The sequence below is a fragment of the Tachypleus tridentatus genome, chromosome 13 (genome assembly GCF_004210375.1).
Source record: "Tachypleus tridentatus isolate NWPU-2018 chromosome 13, ASM421037v1, whole genome shotgun sequence".
In the NCBI taxonomy this organism is placed as follows: Eukaryota; Metazoa; Arthropoda; class Merostomata; order Xiphosura; family Limulidae; genus Tachypleus; species Tachypleus tridentatus.
This window is the reverse complement of record NC_134837.1, coordinates 49,703,548-49,728,301: the sequence shown is the minus strand read 5'-3', so window position 1 is coordinate 49,728,301 and position 24,754 is coordinate 49,703,548. Positions and strand designations below refer to the sequence as shown.

General features: G+C 34.8%; 1 protein-coding gene across 15 annotated transcripts in view; it reads left to right on the top strand.

The window, feature by feature from the left end:
• LOC143239780 (protein phosphatase 1 regulatory subunit 16A-like) overlaps positions 1-24,754 on the top strand; it is an 81,599-nt gene that overhangs the window by 43,458 nt on the left and 13,387 nt on the right. For 7 of the 15 annotated variants that reach the window (XM_076481271.1, XM_076481272.1, XM_076481270.1 and 4 more), the window contains one exon: positions 15,762-16,447. The exons of 1 other annotated variant lie outside the window; for it this stretch is intronic. In XM_076481271.1, coding sequence (XP_076337386.1) covers positions 16,192-16,447 — 256 coding nt within the window. In that variant the 5' untranslated portion in view covers positions 15,762-16,191. Of the gene's footprint in view, positions 1-15,465; positions 15,711-15,761; positions 16,448-24,754 lie in introns of those variants that run through there. 7 more of the 15 variants (XM_076481283.1, XM_076481278.1, XM_076481279.1 and 4 more) reach the window with 2 other exon arrangements.

The window sequence follows — 24,754 nt, the reverse complement described above, 5'->3', positions numbered from 1 at the left end:
TAACGTAATTTAAGGTTTTAATTTTATTTTGACCTGAACCCAGGACTGGAAAGGCCAACTTCAGGTGACTGAGAGCAAGTTTGAACTTAATGCTTCAGCCTTCCTGGCAGGTCTTAACTTTACATATTTTATGTATTTTTACCTTCATTTCCGTATACAATTATAGTCTACTACATCTTGTTTGGCACAGATAGCCTAGTAGCTTTTTGCCAATAAACATGAAATACCTACCTACATGCAGCAACCTCACAATAAGCTAATGTATGTATCACAAATGATGTATGTGTAACAATATAATTATTGTTGGAAACATGTACAATAATATGTACTCCATATTGTTTTACCAAAATACAGAACTGTACAAAAGTGTTAGGACAAAGTCAAAAACTAGGTTTCAGGCTACTTTCAAAGAATAAGAGAAGGTGAAACATTAATTTTATTAATCTGTGTATTTAGTAAACAGAAACTCAGTGTAAGTGCTTGAGTTCAGCAAACAGTTAATATTTTGTATGCCCCCCTTTTGCTTTAATTGTAGACAGTTTCCAGGCATTGTTGTAACATATTTAATCAAAGTTTCCTCTGGAATTTTACTCCAGATGTCTCAAATACATTCCGATAAATTTTCTTTGGAAGAAATTTTTTATTTAAGTTTCTGATCTGTCATACCTAGATCTGTCCAAGTGGGTTGACATCGGGGCTATGTAGAGGCCGTTGCATCATTTGAATGACTCCAGCAGCTTATTTATTAGCTAAGTAAATTCTATATAGTTTGGTAGTAGAATCCTTTACCGGTAATACGCAATGTACTGGGTACACCATGACAGATTAATATGCGATGGTACTTGTGCTGTTTTATCATTCCATCTAGTTTGCAAATATCTCAAGTCGACTCGGTAGAAAACTTCCCCCCACCCCTCAACCATCACACTGCCTCTCCCATGTTTCAGGGTAGGTGTTATGCACTGAGATAATTATATTTCGCCTTTCTTCCGCCGGACGTACAACCTCCATTTTGAACCAGATATTTCAAAAGTGGACTCTTTTGTCCATAACACCCTTTTCTCCTCATCAACAATCCAGTTTTGTACTTTTTCAGCAAATTTCAGTCTCTTGACTATCTGGAGATCGAAGTGAAGGTTGTTTTTTTGTTACATCATCAGATATTCCATTCTCGTTGAGTCTTCTTGATACCGTAGATTTGGACACTTTTCTGTTATTTGGTACGTGGTTGTTTATCTCGTGCTCGAGATCAGTGGCAGTCTTTCTTCTGTCCCGAAAGTTGCATAAACGAAAATGCTTGAATAATTGAGCTGAGGTGTTCTGTCACTTTCTTTCCTGTTTTCAAATTTACCAAATAAATTTAAATTGATTTAAAGTGTACTTGATAATGTTAGAAGATCACTCCATGGCTGCAGCAACTTGTCGACAAGCCCAAGCTTTTCATGTGAACTCTGTGCTCTACTGACAGTTCTCTATGCTTTTTGGGACGTGGCATGACAACAAAACTTAATATATAGTGTTAAACACTGTTTTTACAATGGTTTATATGGGGAGTACTATTAAATTGATTTATTTCTAGCATATATCTCTAAAACTTGCAAGCTTCTTTCTTATATAGTTAATACACTACACGGGGTACCATGACAACTATTTCAGACCCTAAATTTGATCACTATGCTCACTCAAGGAGAATCTTTGATATTACCTTGTTACAAGTGTATGGGAATTCTAAGGAATAAGTTTTCTCACCCTAACTCATTCGGTTGTCAACTGGGATCAGTGAAGTATTACCATAAGTGTTTAAATTTACATTCTGAAATGGCATGAAAGAATTAACTCCGCAAAATGGAAAGAATGACAAAATATTCCTTTTTCCTAACATGTTTGCATTATGCTTTGCCCATTAACTGAGTGTGTAATGTTATTTCAAATTCACAATAGTTTATAAATGTAATATGTGCCTTTTAAAAATGAGGCCGATAAATAATGTAATTTTAAAAGGTGCATGCCATATTTCAACCCTTACGCAATATTTTGATAGCATCTTTTCTCCATGTACTCCACCCACATTAAATAAACTTTACACGAATCTGGAATTTACTGTTGAATTTGGAGGATGCTCGTGTATTAAAATATTGAATAAATGTCGGAACATCAGTATTCACTGGGGTTGCAGTGATGTGCTCGTGATGAACCTCGTGGTTGGCGTAAAGTGTTGGTTTATCACTCGGTAGGTACTACAGTGAAGCCTTTGTTGATTTTGGTGGCGCATATAAAACTTTACAATTTGTGGTAGAGATAAGACGTGCGATACCAAAATGGTCCAGTTAAACTTGCGTTATGTAATGGTGTCTGGCATGTCTCCAAAACGTAGTTTATTTAATGCACGAGTTAAGCGATCTTATATGTAAAACAACCAGGCTAGTTGTCCGGTGCTTGTATATTAAGAAAGAAATGCGTGTAAGTTAACCACCAACGGAAGGTCGTTTAGGGAAAAAAAGACTTAACCTCTCATAAATCGGGTGTTAATGTTAAAAAAATAATACACGCAAGGTGTAATGGTGCTACAATGAGCTGAAAAGTGTAAATAAAATAGTAAGTGTTTAAAAGAAAAAATTGGAAGGAATGAAATCTGGTATGGTAATTTCGGTATGGTAACTTTTTGGTTTTGGTAAGTCGGAAGAGTTATATAGTCATCCTGTGTGTCTGTGTACTAACTGAAATAACCGTTTCCTGCACACGTGTCCAAATTACTTGAAATAGTTATTTAAAAATACAAAGGAATTTGGTCCCGCATGGCCAGGTGGTTTGGGCGCTTGACTCGTAATCTGAGGGTCGCGGGTTCGAATCCCGGTAACATCAAACTAAACACGCTCGCCCTTTCAGTCATGGGACCGTTATATGTGACGGTCAATCACATTATTCATTGGTAAAAGAGTATCCCAAGTGTTTGGTGGGGGATGGTGATGACTGCCTTCCCACTAGTTTTGCATTACTAAATTAGAGACGGCTAGCGCAGATAGCTCTTGTGAAGATTTGCGAGAAATTCAAAAACAAGCAAACAAAATTTATTTAAATAATTGTTTTTGGTAACATTTTAATTTTTATCTAAACCTTTGATTTTCAAAACAAACTTACACAGTTTATATTATAGCTTCATAATATACAACTTTGAGAAACGTAGTGATGAGCTGCCAAGTATAAACCTTGTACTTTCTCTTTTCCCTTATTTTATTTCTTCCCTTAGTTTCTCTTAAACTTCTTGCTACTCCTATCACCCCTCATTCTTTGAAGTCTATTCTCTTAGTTCGTCAATTTCTTATTCCCATGTTCCAACTTCAACCTTCTGTTTCAACCTGTGAATTATTTCTCCACCTGCCTGCTGTTTTAACTCAACCAGTCTTGCTTCTCTGTGATTCCTTTCTGCTTTTCTTGTAGGGTCTAAACTATTCCTTAAGAAAGATTGTGATGTCGCTTTTCTTTGCATCTCAATTGTTAAGCGTACGCTTCACTTTTCTCGTAAAGGATTAATAATCGAATGAGTGTTTGAAGTCATTTATATTGAATTTTGTATCAAGGGAATAGATCGGTTCTTTATATCACTTCCCGTGGCATCAGTTCTTCAGCTGCCTTTGCTTAAAACAACGGGTATTTTTTTAAATGTACTGTCATCATTACAGTTAAACTTCTATAAATAGTACAACAGTAGTACACTACATTCTATTTTGAATGAAAGTTTTTAATGGCCAAAGTTTAATTTATTTCTATAGCAAAATTATTTCGACAGCTCAATAATTTTAAACTTCGTGGTTTACAAATATAACTGGAATTTAAAATACGTTAAAGACTCGCTGACATTTCCATACGCTGTGCCAAAAGTCAAACAACTTGATACTGAGGTGAAAGTCCATGTATGTTTTTTGGTTTTTTTTTAAACCTAAGCATTGATACATGTAGATGAAGTTCGAGCGGTGTCTTACCCATTCTGTGTTTAAATACAATATATTTCGTTATTCTAATAGCATATTCAATTTAAACCTTAATTTAAGGATCATTTGAGGTTATACTTACTGATAAACACTGCACAATAAAATCTTGTCTTTTAAAGGTATATTTATCAGTGAGTTCTAGTGGTTTTTTATTTTTGTATACTATACACCTCCCCCAACTTTAGAGATGGAAGATGTGCTCTTTTATTATGATTATATTTTACTGAAAACACTACACATAACGAATTATTGAAAAAAAAAGTGGTTGTATTGCAAAGTTTCACGAGCTTTTAAAATATTTCTTTTACAGTAGAATTTTTCATTGTTTAAAGGGAAAAAAGAAACGGTGTTACAATGTAATAGAAAAATATAGAACACGTTGTAAGTAGTTTGGCAAAATCAAAAGTGCGACATTTTGAGGCAAACATGGTAGAAATGTTTCATGCTTCGTCTAGGAACCATGGATTGGTTCAAATTTGGTTTAGTTAACGCACAAACAAACGTGCAATTTCGTTTATCTATATAATATAGATTTCGGAGCTTTCTTTTTAGTTCTGTTCAAGATTGTTTTTGTTAAAGCACACCACCTTAAAAACGAAATTTGTTTGTTTGTCTGTTAATACCTCTCGCACCATTTGACTTGTCTCCACTAAACTTGGAAAGATGGGTGACTTCGTTAACACCTCTCGCACCAAAGAATCGCGCCTTAACTTGAAATGTACTACGACTAAATCATGCAGGCCTCGATTGGACAAAATTTGACGTTGCATCAGTGTGTTCCCTTAACAACCACGCAAATGTACTGGGGAATTTCAATTAATTAATTAATTTTTATTCGCCAGACCTAGCGAGTGTGAGGCGCGTCTTTTCATGACCTCTACCAACCTATCCTAAAATTTAATCTGTTATATGCCAAAGTGATCGGCGTGACAAATGGACACGGCACATATATGCTTGTTGCTTTGCGCCAAAGAAAAACCAACCAAAGAAATGGAGAGACAGAATTTCAACCCGATCACGTTACTTCTGAGGAACATAAGAATCAACTTGTCAATTTTGGTGGAGATTATTCAAATTGTGTAAGAGGAGTTAACGTACAAACATGCAACAAATTTGTTTAAGATGGTGTGCTTTAACAAGAAAAATCTTCAAATCACCTAACTGTATAAGTAACTATTCTATTTACATTTTAAAGTAATTTTAAAACTATTTGGTACGCTGGAAAGGTGTTATTGCGTAATATTAACGATTGTTCCTTCGAAATTAATTATTCACTGTTTAATTATAAAGATGTATAAAATGCTGCTTTATGGCATAGCTTTGTATGATATGCCTATCGTCTTATCTACATACATGCATTGCCTATTCTCTTCATAAACAGATTTTATCTATGTTTATATTTTGCTATTTACACACACACACACAGTATTCTCTGTCACTTTACCACCCTCAGTTGCAGAATTTTGAGCTTGATAGGTTATAATGTTGATATACTGGATTAAATCTGTGTAGTGAGAACAACGCAGTTACTTTTTGGGGCAACTCCATGTTCAAGACATCAATGGTGGGCTGATGTAGTCAACGAATTAAAAAAAAAAGTGTAATATTGTCTTACCGTTCTTGTTTTTTTGTATAACAACAACAATAATAATAATTTCTTATTTTGTAATAGCAAATTCGAAACGTTTCTGTCGGTGTTCTGACTTCGAATGTCACTTATTTGTTTAGAATACTTCACACACACACACACACACACACACACACACACACACCCTCTGTTTTCTCACCCGTACAGTTAGGCTAAACGTAAACTATTCTACGGCTTCCAGGAAATAGAGGTGAATAACCTTTTGTTTTGAATATAAAAATACAAACTGATGTTAGTTTAGTTTATCCTTACTGTTTAGAACAACAGTGTAACCATAAAACTAAAGACAACCATAGCTTTCGAAGGTAAAATTGTAGCTTTTCGGACGTGCGATATTGTATTAAAATATATAAAATTTTGTTTTCGTACTTTTATTTCAAATAACATAATTTTGATTTTTAAAATTTCGTGTGGCAGATATCAAAATTAAGATTATTGTGTACTCTTAGTTTTAGTGAGTAGAATAAAAATTATTTTAAAAGTGATGCGAACCGATCTATCAATTCTTTTATCTCACCTGAAAGCGCATCCAACAAAATCCAGAAAGAAAGAAGAAAAAAAAACGAAATTGATAAGCGTATCGGATTGTGTTCGAATAATAAATTCAGAAAATGTTAATTTCCATATGTAATAAATGTAAATCTATTCCATTGTGTCTCTGCTCCGTGTCAGAAGCTGAGTACAGTGCGGAGGAAGCGGAAGATAGCTGTCATTCGGTAATAAGAAATGAAGACTTAGCTGCGACAGGGGAGCTTATTTGTTGGCCACGAACTTGGGAAACCTGCTATTGTCCTTTGTACAGTTGCTAAAGGAAAAGACTGTGTCGTTTAATGCATTTTTAGTTTTTGCATTATAAAATGTAAATACTAATGATGAAATGTACACTGACACACAGTTATAACTACTTTGTATTCTTTTTGTAATGTCATTATAAACTAAATAATTTAACTGTAAAGATGAACACTTCAAAGTATTTGTAACTTTGACATTAGAGAAATGAGTGAATACTTCGAGCCATATAATGCACACCTGTGTTTTGGATTTAAGTTTTCTGGCCCGTCATGACCAGGTGGGTAAGGTACCCAACTCGTAAAGTGAGGGTCGCGAGTTCGAATCACCGTTACACTAAACTTGTTCACCCTTTAAGCCATAGGGGCGCTATAATGTGACGATCAATCCCACTATTTATTGATAAAAGAGTAACCCAAGAGTTTGCGGTGGATGGTGATTACTAGCTGCCTTCCCTTTAGTCTTACACTGCAAAGTCAGGAGCGGCTAGTGCAGATAGCCTTCGTGTAGCTTTGCGCGAAATTCAAAACAAACCAAACTAATATAGTTTACTAAAGATTAAGTACATTTCTAAACTTAACTCAGATTGTTATATATTTACACTTTCTAGGAACTAGAAATGTTTTTTAAAACTTGCACCTATTACTGTTATGAATTATTGAATTTTAATTCATAATTGTGTAGATTCGACATGTGTGAGACCTCCTGTAGCTTAGCGGCAAGTCTGAGGTCTTATAACGCTAAACCCAGATTTCTATTACCGCAGTGGGTAAAGCACAGATAGCCCAGTGTGTTGGTTTGTGCTCAAGAACAAACAAACCAAATGTTCATGCTAATTTCGTACCATCAACACCACCAGTTAAAATAAATGTATCTAATGCGTGGTAGAATATAACTGATACGAAAAACAAGTCGCTTTTTATGTTAAATAAATGTTTTTCGATTTATAATAGCCTTTGTGCTCTTGATAATTGTCTCGTGGTTTTGATTTTATATTTTGAATGTCGTGAGTCAGACGTGGTCTAGTGGTTTGTGCTGGATAGTGAATCTGGAGATCCATGTTTAAATCTCGTACTATTGAATCACGAATGTTTTATAAAAGTAACATTCAAACATGATTATTTGATTACAGTAGTCTAAGAGATGACAGCGCGTGCTTGCTGACTAGTTTCTTTCCATCGCTTCAAAATTAGGAATGGCTAGTGTGGACAACCCGAGTGTAGTTTCAAACGCTTGGACGTCTGAAACAAACTTGAAAATGTCTTATGACATTGGGAAACTGATATTAACATGTGCACGAGATATAAAACTTGTGTGCTCTGTTTCGCTTTTGAATAATGCTGTTTTTGGTTTTAATGTCACGCAAAGCTACACAAGGGCTGTCTCCGTTAACTGTCCCTAATTTAGCAATATAAGACTAGGGGGAAGATAGTCATCGTCACACACCGACAACTCTTGAGTTACTCTTTTATTAACGAATAGTGGGATTGACCGTCACTTTATAACGCCCTTACGGCTGAAAAGGCGAGCATGTTTAGTGTGACGGGGATGCAAAACCGGGACCCTTGGATTACGAGTCGAGCGCCTTAACCACCTGGCCATGTCGGGCCCTCAAATTAATTACTCAGTTTAAAAACAGCAAAAAGAAAAAAAAACAATTTGCAATTTACAGTTTAGAGGTATTAAAAATTCAAATAATTGGTAGAATCGATATCAGAGGGCTTTAGGATACTAAAACAACACAACTAGGATTGTTTCCTAGTGGTTATTGTGTTAGGCTACAAATAGAAAAGTCACAGGTTCGAGACGTAAACGTGCTCCACATTTTTGACCGTGATCATTTTATAAAATTGCGGGCCAGACACCCCTTTTTTCTAAATTCAGAGAGCATAATAAATCTGGTGACGGCTGGTGCTGCTGGCTGAACTGTCTTTTTCTCATTCCAGTAATTACAAAGTGTAGACGGCTATACCCGAATCATAGGATTCTCTAATCTGAAAAACTTAGTTCTCGTGCATATAAATGATCTTTGAAATTAAATTTCACTGTTTAAATTTTTTTTATTTCATCCTCAGACCACTCGGTGTGGATTCCTGTGCGTAGTGAGGGGGCCTCCCAGGGAAGGTTCTGTTCTTTCATTTTACCTCTTCTGGGATCTAAACATCCACCCACGTGTTTGCATGGGAGGTCTATGGCTCTGCCAGGACCTCGGCCTTATAGATGCTGGACCCCATTCATCATCAAGAACTTCGGCTCTGCCCTGGGGCTTTCTGCACTTCCGCAGTTCAAAGCTTATGCACAATCTCATGAACCTTCTTTGTACCTCCGCTGTTTGCAACTGTCTTTACTGTATGCTTGGAAACTTTGTTCCTTACCACAGCATCCCACTTGGGGTTTGTTTTTCTTCCTTGGTGGGTCATACGTGTTCAAAACAGACGATCTACCATTGCTCCTTTTGGCCTTTATATCCAGGCGCAGCTTGATTAATTAGGTCTGTCCTTGGATAACATTGCTGGATCCACTGGTCAGCCCATCCCACCATGGCTCATTACAGTCCCCAAATGTTACCTATTTTTAAGTCATCTGAGAAAAGCAGACACTCCCGATTGGAAATACTGTCTGTTATTTGCTGATCATCTTTCGAAACGTCCTTCCATTCCTCTTTATAGAGATGGTTCGAAATCAGGTGACTCTGGGCTCTGCAATGGTTTGTTGTGATTCGGTGGTTGCGCGCAAAATCCCCTCTTCAGCTTCTGTGTTCACTGCTGAACTGTACGCCATTTCTCTTACCCTGGATTACATAAAAGCTAAACAGTACTGAAATTGCACTATTTGTACTGACTTAGGTCTCTACTGGCCCTGGAATCGCTTCATGTTAGTTCACACTCTATTCTCGTCAATATTCAAAACTGACTGGCCTGTTTCTCTTTAACATCTACGTCAATCCAGTTTTTCTAGATACCAGGCCATGTATTCAAGGCTCGGCTCCGTGCCAATTGACAGTCGACTTGAAGTGAGCAACGTGAAATCAAGCTTTTCCAAATAAAACCCTCAATTGGACTGTAGCCGTCTTGTTTCCGTAAGGATCGGAAAGAGGAAGTTGTTCTTACTAGACTACACATTGGTCAAAGTTGTTTTTAACTCATCGTTTTTTTTTTATCTGGGACTGATGCACCAATGTGTTGTCTGTGTGACGCTCGGATTACAATAAGCCACATTTTACTGTCTTGCCGTCGTTACGACTCTCAACAGACAGTGTTATTGTGATGGTGACTCTGTCTACCTAAAATATTTTTAGTTTTTTAAAGGCCGTTGATCTTTTTAATGTGATTCCGTTTTAAGAATCCAAGTACATCTAGTTCGATATGAAATTATAAAATAGCCATAATGTCAAATAACTCGAAACTAGGACTGGATAGGCCAACTTCAGGTGACTAATGCTGCTATTTGAACTACCCGCAAGTCATCCTGGCGAGTTATAATTAAAATATTGCTACAAATCTTTTAAAACTTGTATTACTTTCCTTTTTGAAAATAGCCATAACGTCATATAACTCGGAACCAGGACTGGAAAGGCCAACTTCAGGTAATTAACGGTAGTTTTTGAACGTACTTTGTCTTCCTGGTGAGTTATGATAATTACAATTATGCTACAGATAGACCTCTACAACTTGTATTATTGTAGTTTTTCTCGTACCACTGTAAACTAGATGTAAAAATTGGTTTTAATGCTATTTGTTTGTTTGTTTTTAATTCAAAAATTAAACGTTGTTTTGTTTTACCTTAATTTTCTTTTATGGATTTTACTGTAATTTTACTGGACGTTTGGCGATGATAGCCAACAAACTTTCTTCAGACGAATTATTCGAATGCCTCTCCTTACCATCGCTTCACAATGCTTCACAAAATATAAGAACGTATAAGGAAGGACTCAACCGTCTTGTTTGATTAACCTAAAACCATTGCATTTATACATAACTTCTCCACCAGTGTGATAGTATCGAAAATTATAAAGGAATAGTCTTTTTAAACATGATACGCGATACGTTCATCTGCAGAAGTCGTTAAATTTGATTGTGTCAATATTTTATTGAATAGTCACCACGCAGTGTTCGAAAAGTAAGCATGACTTTTTTTAAGCTACGTGAGGAATAACTATATAGTTAAAATTAATTTCACTCACGACACACAGTAAAATATTAGATTTTAGGTTCTTCACGTTTGTTCTAAATTAAAAAAAAAATACAAGTACAAATAGTAATCGATGCAATAGCGTGATAACCATTAACGTAAGTACCGTAATTTTATTTCTATAACATACCGTTCTGAAAGGTTTCTAAATGTCTTGCACAGTGTACATCATTGTTTTGAAATCTGCGTACTGTTAAATGCACGTGGCGCAACTGACCTCAAAGGCCACTGACTGCTGCTACGTTACTGCTACAAACAGCTGAGGGGGATGTAATGCTGTGGCTTTGAAGTCATTCAACTCTGTTAATCGTTGATTAGCTGAGGATAAATAAGAAATTGTAACAAAAGAGCTTCCTGTAGAATTGTGTATGTTGGTATAGTTTATCAAGCTTTTGATTTTCAAACCTGCAGTGTGTGCAGATAAGTCATTTAAGGGCTCACATAAAAACAGAGTTAAATTTCGAAGACCAGAGAATGGCTTACGCCAAAGTTAAATATAAATATATTTTTCGCTAAGTGTACACGAAACATTTTCTCCAAAAATATTAAGTGTAGTCATTGTACAAATAATCCAACACCTGGTTGGAAATTATTATAATAAAAGAAATAACAAAAAACTTTTCTTATTTGACTTTTATCCTTTTCTCCAAGTTTGGCAAGTTCACCAAGTACCGTATTACTTCGAATTTTAAGACGTACTCCACTTTCAAAAAGGGATTTTCAGGTTTAAAAAATTTGAATGATAATTAGAAAGGTGCAAGTTTTAGGAATTTATTAACGAATCAGAAATGTTTAATAACATTTCTTTCTGCTTTCTCTATTTAATCATAATGTTACTGTTTTTTCTGACCCACTGTTATATTCTAAGTTGAAGTATCTTCATCGCTTGATTCATTATTGTCTTAAAGAATGTAATCTTGCGTTCCATCTTCCACATTGGAAAAACATCTTAAAAACGATTTTCTAGTAATATTGTCCGACACTTCTTTTCGAACTTTTGAAATCCACTATTGTCGATGCTATTGTCCTTTTTATTTTGCCACTTGGTGTCAAAGCATGATTGTTTTTATTCAGCTAAGTCTCTTAATGCTTACGGGATACAATTTTTGAATGATTTGTTAATCATTCTGCCAGTAACTGACACCAGTTCACTGCTTTTGTTCCTTAACCTAATCTTGATTTTATTGGAGAGATAGCCACGAAATGCATCCATTACAAGCATGCTACGTTATTTTAATAACGCACCAGGCTGACGTTCCCATACACTTCCAAACCACTATTCCATTAACTCTGTCATCCATGAATTTTTTTGTGCACGAACTATTACATATTTGCAAAAATTTTCTTTTGGCAATTTTTTTTTTCTGTTTAATATGAAATACGGTGGTAATTTATTTCCTTCTTCAGTTACTCATAGCATGACACACACAACCAGTGTTTTTTTTTATTGTCATCTGTGTTTCTCTTTTGGCATTTACAATGTAGCGGGATGTTGGAAAAAACTGTCGTTTCATCTGCGCTACCGATTTGGTTTAGGGAATATTGATTCCTTTAGCGTATATCAATAACAAAACGTTGATATTCAACAAGTTTTGTTTCAAAAGCTGACGGCAATTTTCGACTAATTGTTGCCCTTCGTCGTAATGATAAACCTTCTCTTTTCATAAATTTCTCACACCAGTCACGACTAGCCGTGAAAGAATCACCACTATTTTCTGTATATTATTTTGCTTTTAACATTACGAATTCTCTCGTTACAGGCTGTACTTTATTTCATAACTCTCTGAAATACGTTAAAACGGTGTCGCCACCTTCAGGATGCCTTTCCTTTCTTGGACCCAAAAATGACTTTCGTACTTTTTTGCAAAACAACTTTGTTTTCATACCACGCAAACGACTTGCGCTTCCTTCACTCACTGTATACGTTTCACTGGCAGCATGATTCTCAACCTTCACTCACTGTATACGTTTCACTGGCAGCATGATTCTCAATTTGTTCGGTTGGTTGGTTGATTTAGTGTTTTATGGCACAAAGCAGCTAGGTTATCTGCGCCAAACATCCGGTAAAAAGTTAAAAGTAAATTTAGTAAAATTCATAAAAGGAAATTAAGGTAAAATAAAACAAAAAAAAAACAAATAGCGTAAAACCAATGTTTACATCTAGTCTACAACGTTAAGAGAAACACGACAGTAATTCAAGTTGTAAAAGACGTTCTGTAGCGTAACCGTAATTATCATAACTCGCTAGGAAGACTGACAGGTAAGTACAAAAACCACCGTCAGTCACATGAAGTTGACCTTTCCAGTCCTGGTTCAGAGTTATTTGACGTTATGGCCATTTTCAAAAAGGAAAGTAATAAAAGTTTTAAAAAAATGTGTAGCAAAATTATAATAACTCGCCAGGATGACTAACGGGTAGTTCAAATGGATAGTTCAAACAGCAGGGTTAGTCACCTGAAGTTGGCCTTTCCAGTCCTGATTTCGAGTTATTTAATATTAGGGCAGTGTCTGATTTCAGTTCGAAGTAGATAAACTGTTATTTTTAAAAGGAAGCCACATTAAAAAAAGGTGTAATGTATAAATTAAAAAACGTAAATTGCATTAAAAAGATTAATGGCCTTTAAAAAACTAAAAACATTACCAAGGTGGACAATGTCACCATTACCAATAACAATGTCTAACACTATGGACAAACCTTGGGACAGAACATGTTTAAAATGGTGCCGTCGTTGAGAGTCATAACGACGGCAAGAAAGTAAAATGTGGCTTATTGTTGATCTGAGTGTTACACAGACTACACACTGGTGCTTCAGTTTCAGATGAAAGAAAACGATAAATATTTGTTTGACGCACAAAATAACTTTTCTTTTAAATTCAACATTGTAAGTGAAGCGCTATTCCATGGGTAAAAAACGCAGTAAAAATAAAAAGCACAATAAAATAGCATCTGAACTACAGTAAAGTCAAAGATTGAGGACGGTGATACCCAACTACACCGCTAAAGGCGCTGACATCGGCAAATTTGACGTTTTATACTGTTGTTTTTTGTCTTTCTAAGCTATATTTTTTTAAAAATAGTCCAATCTGTTTGTTAATGCATGATTTTTTCGAAAATCTTTATTGCTCGAGGAAAATGATGATTTTGAGAGTTTCAAAGTGAAAAAATACCTCAAATTTGAAACGCACACCAATTTTCAGTTCGGAAAAATGTGAGAAAAGGTGCTTCTTAAATTCGAAGTAATACGGTAAGTAATTCCTAGCAATTTGTTCCCTATGGTTATTTTACTGAGGGATTTGCATTTTTTCGATGGTTAAAGCGAGTCAAATGCCTTTCAGTGCGTGCATAACAGGTCTTCCATATCTGTTTCCACGAGTATCGGCCGGGCATGGCCAAGTGGTTAAGGCACTCGATTCGTAATCTGAGGGTCGCGGGTTCGATTCCCCGTTGCACCAAACATGCTCGCCTTTTCAGCCGTGGGGGCGTTATAATGTCACGTTCAATCCCACTATTTGTTGATAAAAAAAAAAATAAAAGTAGCCCAAGAGTTGGCGGTGGGTGATGATGACTAGCTGTCTTCCCTCTAATCTCACACTTCTAAGTTAGGGGTGTCCGTAGAAAATTATAGACACTAGAAACTTGTTGAATTGTATACGTATAACAAAATGTGGATAAGCCACGGGCTCTAGAATGTTTCAAGGATTTAACCAACAGTTCCAAGAATAATAACAATGTTTTGATAATTAAATCGATATAGAGATTGCGTAACTTTAATTATGTAACTGGTTTTGTATCTTACGACATATCTGTATTTGATTTAAGCTCAGTGTACGGTATGCGCGTGTATCAACATTTCTAATGTATCACCGTATGGAATCATTAAGAAGGATGTTGAACTTATTTTTAAACTATGGCGTGTATTTTATGATGTGCATGAATGTGCACGCACCTACAACCACGTAATAAGATCTCAAATTGCGACAGTATTTTTACCTAGTAGGAGTGTGGACGACTTCACAATAGTAAATACTGCTTTGTCGATTCGTTGGTGTGAATTGTGATGTAAAATGAAAACATTTTTTGGTTATTATTGTTCATGACTGTATGTTTGTTAAAATATCGATACTTCAGATTTTGTTGTGGTTACTATAAATTTAAAAAAATACATATTATAACAGGTATGTGTATACACACACACACACACACACACACACACACACACACACTCAACAGGTTTTAAGTGCAGTAGTAACGGTATCGAAAACGGATATCGTATGCTGTGCATGTTTTAATAACGCCACAACGTTACAATGATCAAACTTTTGATACTGTAGTGCAAATTTTAATGACAGCACTACGTAACGGCATAGAAACTTTTTGTACTATACCTTGCGGTTTTTCGTAACGCCTTATTACGTATGCTGTATGAAGTATAAGTATCGACTATTCTCGTTTCGTGTATGCTTTCACTCTTTTATTTTAGCTAACGACTGCTTTACTGCACTAAAATAAACTACGTGATAACCTCCTATGCATTTAATATTATCAGATCGCTGTAGAAAAAGTCTTGTATCATATCTAAAGTTTATTTTAAATTTCTATAATATACATAAACTGAGTTATTTGTAATAACTTTCTAGATGTTCAAAGTGAATGAACCTAACGAAATTGAAACTGTGGGTAAAACACGATCTATTTTAATGTACTCTGAAGGATTACCTCGGTCTGGACTGAAACAAAGTTTGTGAAATCGGTATAAATCCGGATTCCATGCACATAGAGGGCGTTGTCTTCGCTGCGTATGTGGGGGTGGATATGAAATATAATTTCAAGATTAGCTCAGCCCCTGCATTGGGTGGAACGAAGATAGGGTGGAAGACACACCGGGATAAATTAATAGCTCAGGTTAAATTTAGGCGGGGATAATAACTAGCTTAGAGCAAGGTGGCACACGCCAAGGAAGTAGTCAAACCTTTTTGTATGTGATAGCACAAGATGCATGGCACGAGATTCTACAATTTTAAGTTTCTGTGTACAGAAGGGATAGCTAGTTTTGTCGGTTGAAAATAGATAATGCTATGCTGAACACCATAAGGTATATTAGTATTAAACTACTAATAATTTATTCATTTAATTTTTCTTCCAGTATTTCTATGTCCAGGAAATATGAGATCTCACAAGAACAGAACTGATATTTCTTCACCCACTTTTCTTCTTCAGCATCCAACTGACGTTACCATGGAGACCAGTGCATCTCAGTAAGACTCGTGTCATTGGTGAACGTTATCCGTCCAACGCTGTGAAGAGGACTTTTTCTCCTACATGACTTGTGTACGGGTTATTCTGTAGTAGCCACGGTATTTGTGGTTTGTTACTGTTTTCCTACATAAAAGTTTGTTCTAGGAAATACTTTAAAAACAACAGTCTTTCGTACTGCTTCCTTTAACGGTTTTATTTCTCAGAAAAATCATGCGTGGAGTTTTAAAATAAAGTACGCAGTTTTCGTACATATAAGTGTGTGTGTCAGTGTAAAGAGAAGAAAACTCTATAAGTAGTCGAAAGTTTATAAATAGGAGATGGCCGACCACTCAGAACTTGTGGCAGAGATGCCGTTAGTGGAGAAGATGAGCACACAAGAGAGGTTGAAGCATGCCCGCAAGCGACGCCTGCAACAAATAAAGAAGTGGAGCCAGAGAGAGAGAGACTATAGTAATAAGAGAAAGAAAACTGAGCAGAATTTGAACCGACAACCGAAGAGAAACGACTACAAGATTCACTTTGTTTCAAGTGTCATGCTTTTGGAAGCTGCCGCCAGGAATGACATCGAAGAAGGTATTTTTGTTGATTTGTATTTGTGCCTTTCTCTGCTGTATCTTGTTGTTGTTGTTCTACCTGAGTAGAAATACAATTGTAGTTAGTTTATATACAATTGAACTATATAATAAACAAACAATATACAATTAAAAAATAGATAAAAATGTGGATATGAAGAAAATGATAAACACATGTCATTCGGTGATGGATAGAAAGAGTAGAGACGTTCAACTTATGTCTTTCGTGGGAAAAACAACATCTTGCTAGAGAACAAACGGATATCTAACACGTAAACCTCGGCCATGATGTGTATTCTGTACGTTTAGAATTCCTGATTTTATTCTTGGTTTACATGTAAACGGCTTAATAGAAAGAAATTTAGTTGACGTTTAACAAGGCACTCTTGAGATGTTGTATGTTAGGATTATTTATTTAACTTTGTTTTTTCAGGTATATTTGCTAAGCAACTAAGTCGTTTAGTTTTGGTCTGAATAAATGTTTCTCCATATAGTTAGCAGTAAGTTTACGAATTTGTAGCGTTAAAATCCGGGTTTCGAATCCCAATGGTGGACAAAAACGAATTCTTATAAAGCCCAAATAACTAAAACAATTTAACGTTGGCATCAAGTTGTATATCAAAAAGTTTGTTCAGTAGCTAACTTGAATATATTGCACGTATTGTGGATCTCTGCTACCACTTATGTGCTAAGTAATTGTATTTTGTGAGATTACAAAAGCTCTTCAAAAACAATTTTGTGATCACTACCGATGTTGAAATAATACTTAGCATCATATTAATTTAACCAAAGAACTGTTGATAGGGTTCAAACCAGTGGTATTCTAAATACATTTTCTAAACTAATTTTTGTTCCGTGTGTGTTATGTTGGAATCGTGCATGCACGCACGTTGACATGTAAAACAAAAGTCAACATTCGAGTTAATCTTACTATTTACTAATATGACATCCTTTGTTTTTACGTAGAAAATTAGTGATGTATCCCTTTTTATCATATGCTCTTTACACTTAATGTTGTAACAGAGGGGAGTAGAAAACTGAATCAAAGGGCCCGGCATGGTCAAGCGTGTTAAGGCGTGCGACTCGTAACCTGAGGGTCGCGGGTTCGCATCCCCGTCGCGCCAAACATGCTCGCCCTTTCAACCGTGGGGGCGTTATAATGTGACGATCAATCCCACCTATTCGTTGGTAAAAGAGTAGCCCAAGAGTTGGCGGTGGGTGGTGATGACTAGCTTCCTTTCCTTTAGTCTTACACTGCTAAATTAGCGATGGCTAGCACAGATAGCCCTCGAGTAGCTTTGTGCGAAATTAAAAAAACAAACAAACTGAATCAGAATGGTGCTCCCTGTTGGCTCAGCGGCCAATCTCTAGGCTTATAACACTTGCATTCTGGTTTCGATACCCGTGGTGAGCAGAAAACGGGTGACCAGCTGTGTAGTTTTATGTCTAACAACTATCAAACTGAAACAATATGGCGCAATAAATGGACCCCTGCTCGTAGTGAATGCTATTGAAATAATTCGCAAGTAAAAATATTGACAGTCGTTTTATTTAGGTCTGGTACAAGTTGAACAGGTAGTTTTGATAAATTGATAAAGCTTGACCAAAGTTCTTTTTTCTGTGTAAATGTGTTTTACTGAATATAGAGCTATTGTTATGTGAGAGGATAGAAGGTGGTGTTGATAACCTAAAGTAGTTTTGGTGATAAACTATACGTCAGCTGTGTGTTATATGTTATACTCCAGCGTTATCAAGCAATTTTACTTTGAGGCTGCTGTTTGAATTAAGTGTTTTTTAAACAAAGTCTTTAACCCAATATTGTTGAACAATTTTGAATAATTTTGATTCTCTGAATCGTTATTTTAACCTTAAGTTACTTTCTGAAAATCCACGCATTGTTAACTGCTAAGTTTCATTCCTGTTGGATTTTTTTAACCTTGCTGAAGAACCAACCGCCTTTAAGTATTTTATTATGTGTTGAAAACAACTTCTATATACTCTGTTGCTTTATTGAAACTTCTTCACATACTGTCCTTCTGAGATCGTGTTTTGTTCAGTTTTTTAAATTTAATAGCACTGTGGTTTCTTATAACCTTTCCGTTTGGTGACAGTAATACTAAATGTGTTAAGCCTATATTATTCGGGTAACAAAATTTCTCGTACACGATACCGCTGAAAACTACAGTTTTAAGCTGTATCAGGTTTTGTAGCTGATTTCGTTTTTTTTTTTTTTTTGTATTTTAGTGAATATGTTTCACGTTTTCAGTTTTGTACTCTCGTTGATTTTTTTTTTTTTTTTTTAACTTCCCATGTATGGATGAAGTATTGTCTTGTGGTTTCTCTTTTGAAACTGTTTAATGTAAAGTCACAAGTGGTTCACAGTTTGACCCTCAAATTTCAAATGTAGTTAAATTTGTAGGTCAGAAAACATGAACATATTTCTTTGTTGGCCTAAAGATTGTGCTGGTGTATCGATCGGTATCTTATGTTTATAATGCCATTATTTGAAGATCATATTATGACACAACAAGCAACACTGTCGCCTAAGGATCCAGTTTCCAATAAAACTACTGTTGTTGACGTTTGTGATTAGTCCTTCTCAGTAAAGCTAGGGACATCTTAAATAGATAACTAAACAGTATTTGTACGATGTATAAGTTTCAGAGTATTAATGTGTGCATATTGGTTATTACATGGTCTTAGACTATCTTTCTTGGCCTTTTTTTAACTCTTTGGGTATGTTTACCGAGAATAGCTTTTGTTGCTGCCTCAACTTTAGTAACCTGCTTTTTCTTTCGGATATGCTCGCCCAGATCACCATTAGTCGTTTGTTTTATTTGTGCTTGGAGTGTGCTCGCCCAGATCACCATTAGTCGTTTGTTTTATTTGTGCTTGGAGTGTGCTCACTCATATCAGTTTTAGTCTGTTTTGACTTTAATAGCCTGCTTTTTCTTCGAGCATGCTTATGAATGTTAAATGTCATAACCTGCTTGCATAACAGGTTATTAAAGCAGGCTATTATTAAAAACGTCTTCGTCTATATGACTTTTTAAATAACTTAAAGTTAACGGACTGTGTTCCAGACATATTATCGAACGTGTAATAAAATAATCTGGGTTACCAGATGTGACTAACTCTTACACATACACACCTGATTAGATCACCAGTACTTTGATCCAAGCTTATTACAAGGGGGAGAAAGAGACACGTTTGAGTGTTGTATTCTTTATTCCAATACACTCACGAGCTCTAATTTATTGAGCTGTAGATAATACAGACAAATCAGCCTATCCAGCTGATGTGATAGTTGTACTCTAGAACCTTCCACGTCAATAATAGTAGTTTGATTCTGAGAACTTTGGAAAATGTTAGTCAAATAGTTATCTGAGATCGTAAATTTTCGATATTAAGATAACACACAACAAACAATATACAAGTACGTTATTAATTATCCCTTCTGACCGGTTTTCATGACCATAAGTCATCAGGCTTTAAGTAAAATAGCGGTGGTATTTAATGATTATATAACTGTATTTACATTACTACATCACCCTATATAATTGAGTGATGTGTGAAGCTTTTTAACCTTCGTTAAACTATGCAAAAATGAAAGTAAGAGTAGGAAAGTACGGGCGACTTAAATTCGCCATATGTTTAAAGGAGAAGGGGGGCTAGATATTACTTGTGCATTGCAAAGGGCAAAATATTTGGGGAATGGATCTGCAGTCCCTCTGATCACCATCTCAAACAACAACGTTTGTGTTCCGGTTTTGAGTTTGAATTTCTTTACTTGTTTATAGACACTTAATATCGGTACTGCCATCTTGAGTTCTTACCCCCTATATCTGGGTTTTAAAAACGTTGCTAGATCTGGTTTATCTTACTAGATAGGCCAATCAACTTATAATATTTTTGGTATCACTAATCAACCCAATGGCACTAGAGATGTTTGGTGTGAATCAAGTGAACGTGTAATTCATATAGGTTTGACTTCAGTCGTTGAGTCTCCAAACGACCATCTTATTCGTTCATATCTCTGTACCTAACGTCTTGCGTGAGTAGTCTGGACAGGGCAAGGGTCACTTGTTTTAACTATAGCACTGCCTTTACCTTTTTACGTACTTTGTGCATTAAACTTCAAAATACCACAAAACAACACAAAAGCACGAGTTTCTCCTTAACTAAAGATAATAGGAGTATTTCTAGTAACTGCGACTTTTTTTTATTGTCATTCAGAGACTGTGTGAAATAATGTAGTGGTTTATATTTCTATAATTGATTTGTGTTTAATTGTATCAGTGGCAGCTCCAGGGGCTGAGGTAAACTGTGGAGGGGCTTCCCAAAATGCCATCAATATGAAGTATGGATGGTAAATTATAATAATGTAAATATCAAGGTACATTTCAGAAAGGTGTGCTATTTTTAACTGCGTTTTCAATGCAGTTTTCATTGGAAACTCATACTTTGAATAATAATTAATTATTACATATCAGAAATAATCTGTTTATGAAAATATGCGTGCATGTAAAAGAGGAAGCTCACCTAAGTTCCACCCAAGGTAATACATAATAATAAAGAAAATCAAGATTAGCTTAGATTGAACATTTAATATACCATTAAGAGTAAAGCTACAAATCAAGCCCTCCTGGCGTCGCTACTAAATTGTATATTTTATGACTAATGGGGATTTGAAACTAGAATAGGTAATTTTGGTGGGTTTTTTTTTCTTTTAAACTGAAATTCGATAACATTTTCCGCCATACCACAACCACGTGATTATCTTGTTTTAGATATTTTACTTTATTAAATTAAATGACCGGAAAGCTTTTTTTTAAATAAAAATCGTAACATGTCTACGGTTCTACTTGTGTAACAAGGCATGAATAAATCACACGTATCTTTTGATCTAAATCGATTTATTAAGTACTATGTATGTTTAAGTTGTAATGAAACGCAAGCCTTAGTTAATTCAAAGTAGATATATTCATTATAACAACTTCAGATTTACAGTCTTATTACTTAAAACCGTAATGTTTATGAAAAACAGTAGTAATTCGTTTACTTCTAATAAAAGTGCATTGTTTAATCTGAAAGGTCCATACTGATGTATATAAAAAATCCACTTATGATCAGCTTTTATCAACCCTGTTTAACGTGTTGAGTCAATAGTGTTCTTTCTCCCAGCCTTATCTATTTATTAACGTTCTCTTTAGGAATGTCTAAGAAAAATAGCACCTTCTCGTACTAGCAGTAACATGCACGTATGCTGATACAATCCAGCATTTTTAGTAGACCTGCAATTAATTCTAACAAAGCGAGAAGAAACTAAAACAAAACAACAGAATATCGTCAGAGTTTATTACTTTGTTATTGGTGTATGCATAGACCAAACAAAAAGATTTAAATTCGGAAAATAAGTTGGTAAGGGTAGAAACACTGTTCTTGCTATGAGTACAAGTCGTATCAGTATATATTGATTTTCTTCCTAACCTGATTTGGATAAATAGATGTTTTTCAACAAGATTTATTTGATTTAATCTTCAACCTTTTGCAAAATTACGTTAGTACTAATGTTTGCAAATTAGTTTTAAATTGAGGACTTTTCTCTCACAAGTGCCGTTATTTTTTTTAAGAATATAGTTGAGCAGACGGTCTGATGTCATACATAAAATGTTCTTTATGAACTTTTGGAATGAATAATTAGGTTATATTACTTACTGCTCGCATCTTAAAATGACGAGCATGTTATAATCATTGCCTTCAGCATAGTGATCCTTCAAAAGTTGCTTTAGTCGTCAATGAATTAGCGCCCTCTGTGTTTTGAAAGACGTATTTTAAATATTCAACTAATATTTTGTGTACGTTCTTTTGTATTTTGTGAGGATAAAACGCGACATCGTTAAAAGAAAATTCGTTATGTTTCCCAATATAATAAATCTAGTAACTTGTCCTTCCAAACGTGTAACGATATTGTTACAAAATATGTGGCAGTTTAACTTAAGGTGATACAACACAAAGCTTTTTATACTTAATTTTTATTTCCACAATTAAGTAATAACAAACTTCAAGACGTTTATCTTGTAGTACTCCTAAAGATCAAAATTAACGTCTAAAATATGTTTATTTTCAAACTAATTTGTGAAAAACTGCCCTAAAATTAGAATATTTAACAAGAATGGTATTGAAAGTTTCCCATAAAGTCTGTTAATTTTTGGTTTTATTACTAGTCAGTATCACAGGCCTGCAAATTTAAACTTCGAAAAAGTTGTTTTGGTTTTAATAACGGATTTTCCATAATTCGGCAACACAGGTTTTGAAAATCTTATGCATTTTTCTTTTTCTATCAAGTATAGATTTTGTTTTACAAATCGAGAAGAAAAACTTGTTTAGATCAAAGTTACCACAAATATAACAGAATGTTTGGTTCATTTACTCAACCTCTTGAGAACATTGGCAGGAAAGAATAATATTGAAAAGAAAATCATAATATCAAATTGCATGTACAAACAGACTATTCAGAAATGGCATTCCATGCAGCCTGGTAACTGTTTATATACTAGTGGTGTATTTCTCTTGGCTTCAAGAACAATGAATAAGATTCTTACGTTGTGATTGATCTAGAGAAGTCTGTAGTCAATGGTTGTCAACATTTGAAGCATATTAAAATGTGATAAGATTTTAATGATGATTCACATGTGTAAAAGTATAATGTCTTGTGAAAGTCTGTATATATTGGATAAGAATGGATATCATTTTTGGATTCAGCATACAGGAATTACAGTAGAAAATGCAAAACATTTCTAAAACTTTCCCAGGCCTGTGTAATCAGCAAAAGCCTCTTACATACTTTGTTTTTTATTACTAAACTTTGAAACTGCATTTTGCATTGTGGAAACATAGTTTACTGAGAGATCAAATCAGTTAGGGCATTGATAAGTAAAAATCAGATCATTAACTATCCATCAAGGCTTATACACACATTGGCTTGTAAAGAAATGTTTACCAAACTCCATTCCATTATTATAATAATTTTTGAGAAAGACCAGGCTACCATATGAAAAACAGCTTAAAATACAGTTACAGGTACTGATGGCTTAGCCTTTCAAATGAACTTAGAGAAAAAAACATACTTAGATCTATGCTGAACCAGTAAACATTTTTCTTGTATTTTGTTGGTTCACATAATATTGGAGAAAAGTCATGTTGTTTTGAAATGTTTTTTCACCAACCCATTGATCTTACATTTATAAATGGTTTCATAACTTTTCCCAAAACTGGTATGACTTGGTAACAAATTGGAAATTGAATGATAGATTGGGCTCCATACTAATATTTGTTAGAGTGCTATTTTTCACAAGGTTTTTCATCAGATAATTATGGATGTTAAAATGCTCTCATTAGTTATGATCTGTTGACTGTAGTTTTAGTATTTTAGTATGGCTAGCTACCTTTGTTCTTGGGTTGTATAAGTACTAATCATTGATATACATTTGTATGGATGAACAGGTTTTTGAATTCTATATTTTAAGATATGTTAAATATAGTGTGACTGGGGCAACAGTGACTGCAGTATAATGTTACATACACACCAATTTTAAAATGCAAATAACCAAAGAATTGAAAAAGGTCTTTAAGTATTAATTAACAAATGAACTGGCAAGTAGGGGTTTTAACTTCTAGTCAAACGAGACTATTCATTGTTCACGTAGGTAAACTTGTTAGGTATATATTTAGAGCAAAAATGTAACTGCATATTGTTTTTCAAATTGGGAAATGTACATAATACTCTGGGTAGTTTATTAAGTAAGTGTTTTGTAAATGCTAGGATCACGAATCTTCTCATCATGCTTGTTAATTTTCACATGTGGTTTTGCAAGTAGAGATGTTCAGTGTGTCAGGTGTTTGCTGAAAATGTGTTCATATTTAACATGTTTTTTGAAAATGTATACTTTCTTTGTAATCTATATGATGAAAAGTTTTGTAGTTGAAGTAATTTCCAAATATAGATCTTTCATTGTTGTTTTAGACTAAATTATTTTTAGCTTAGATTTGGTATTCTTTAGAATAAAGCTGCTATCACTTGTTGAGAATAAATGTTATAACACAGGTTATGTATTGATGCTTTACTTGTTGAGAATAAGTGTTTTTACACAGTTTATGTATTGATGCTTAGTACAGATCCTCTAACTTTATTTTAGCATAAAGACATGATGTTGATAAGGCATATTAGATCTCGTGTTGTTTTAATAAAAGTTCAACACCTTGTAAATATATTTTAACAGTATTTTTCCTATAATTAAACAAATTC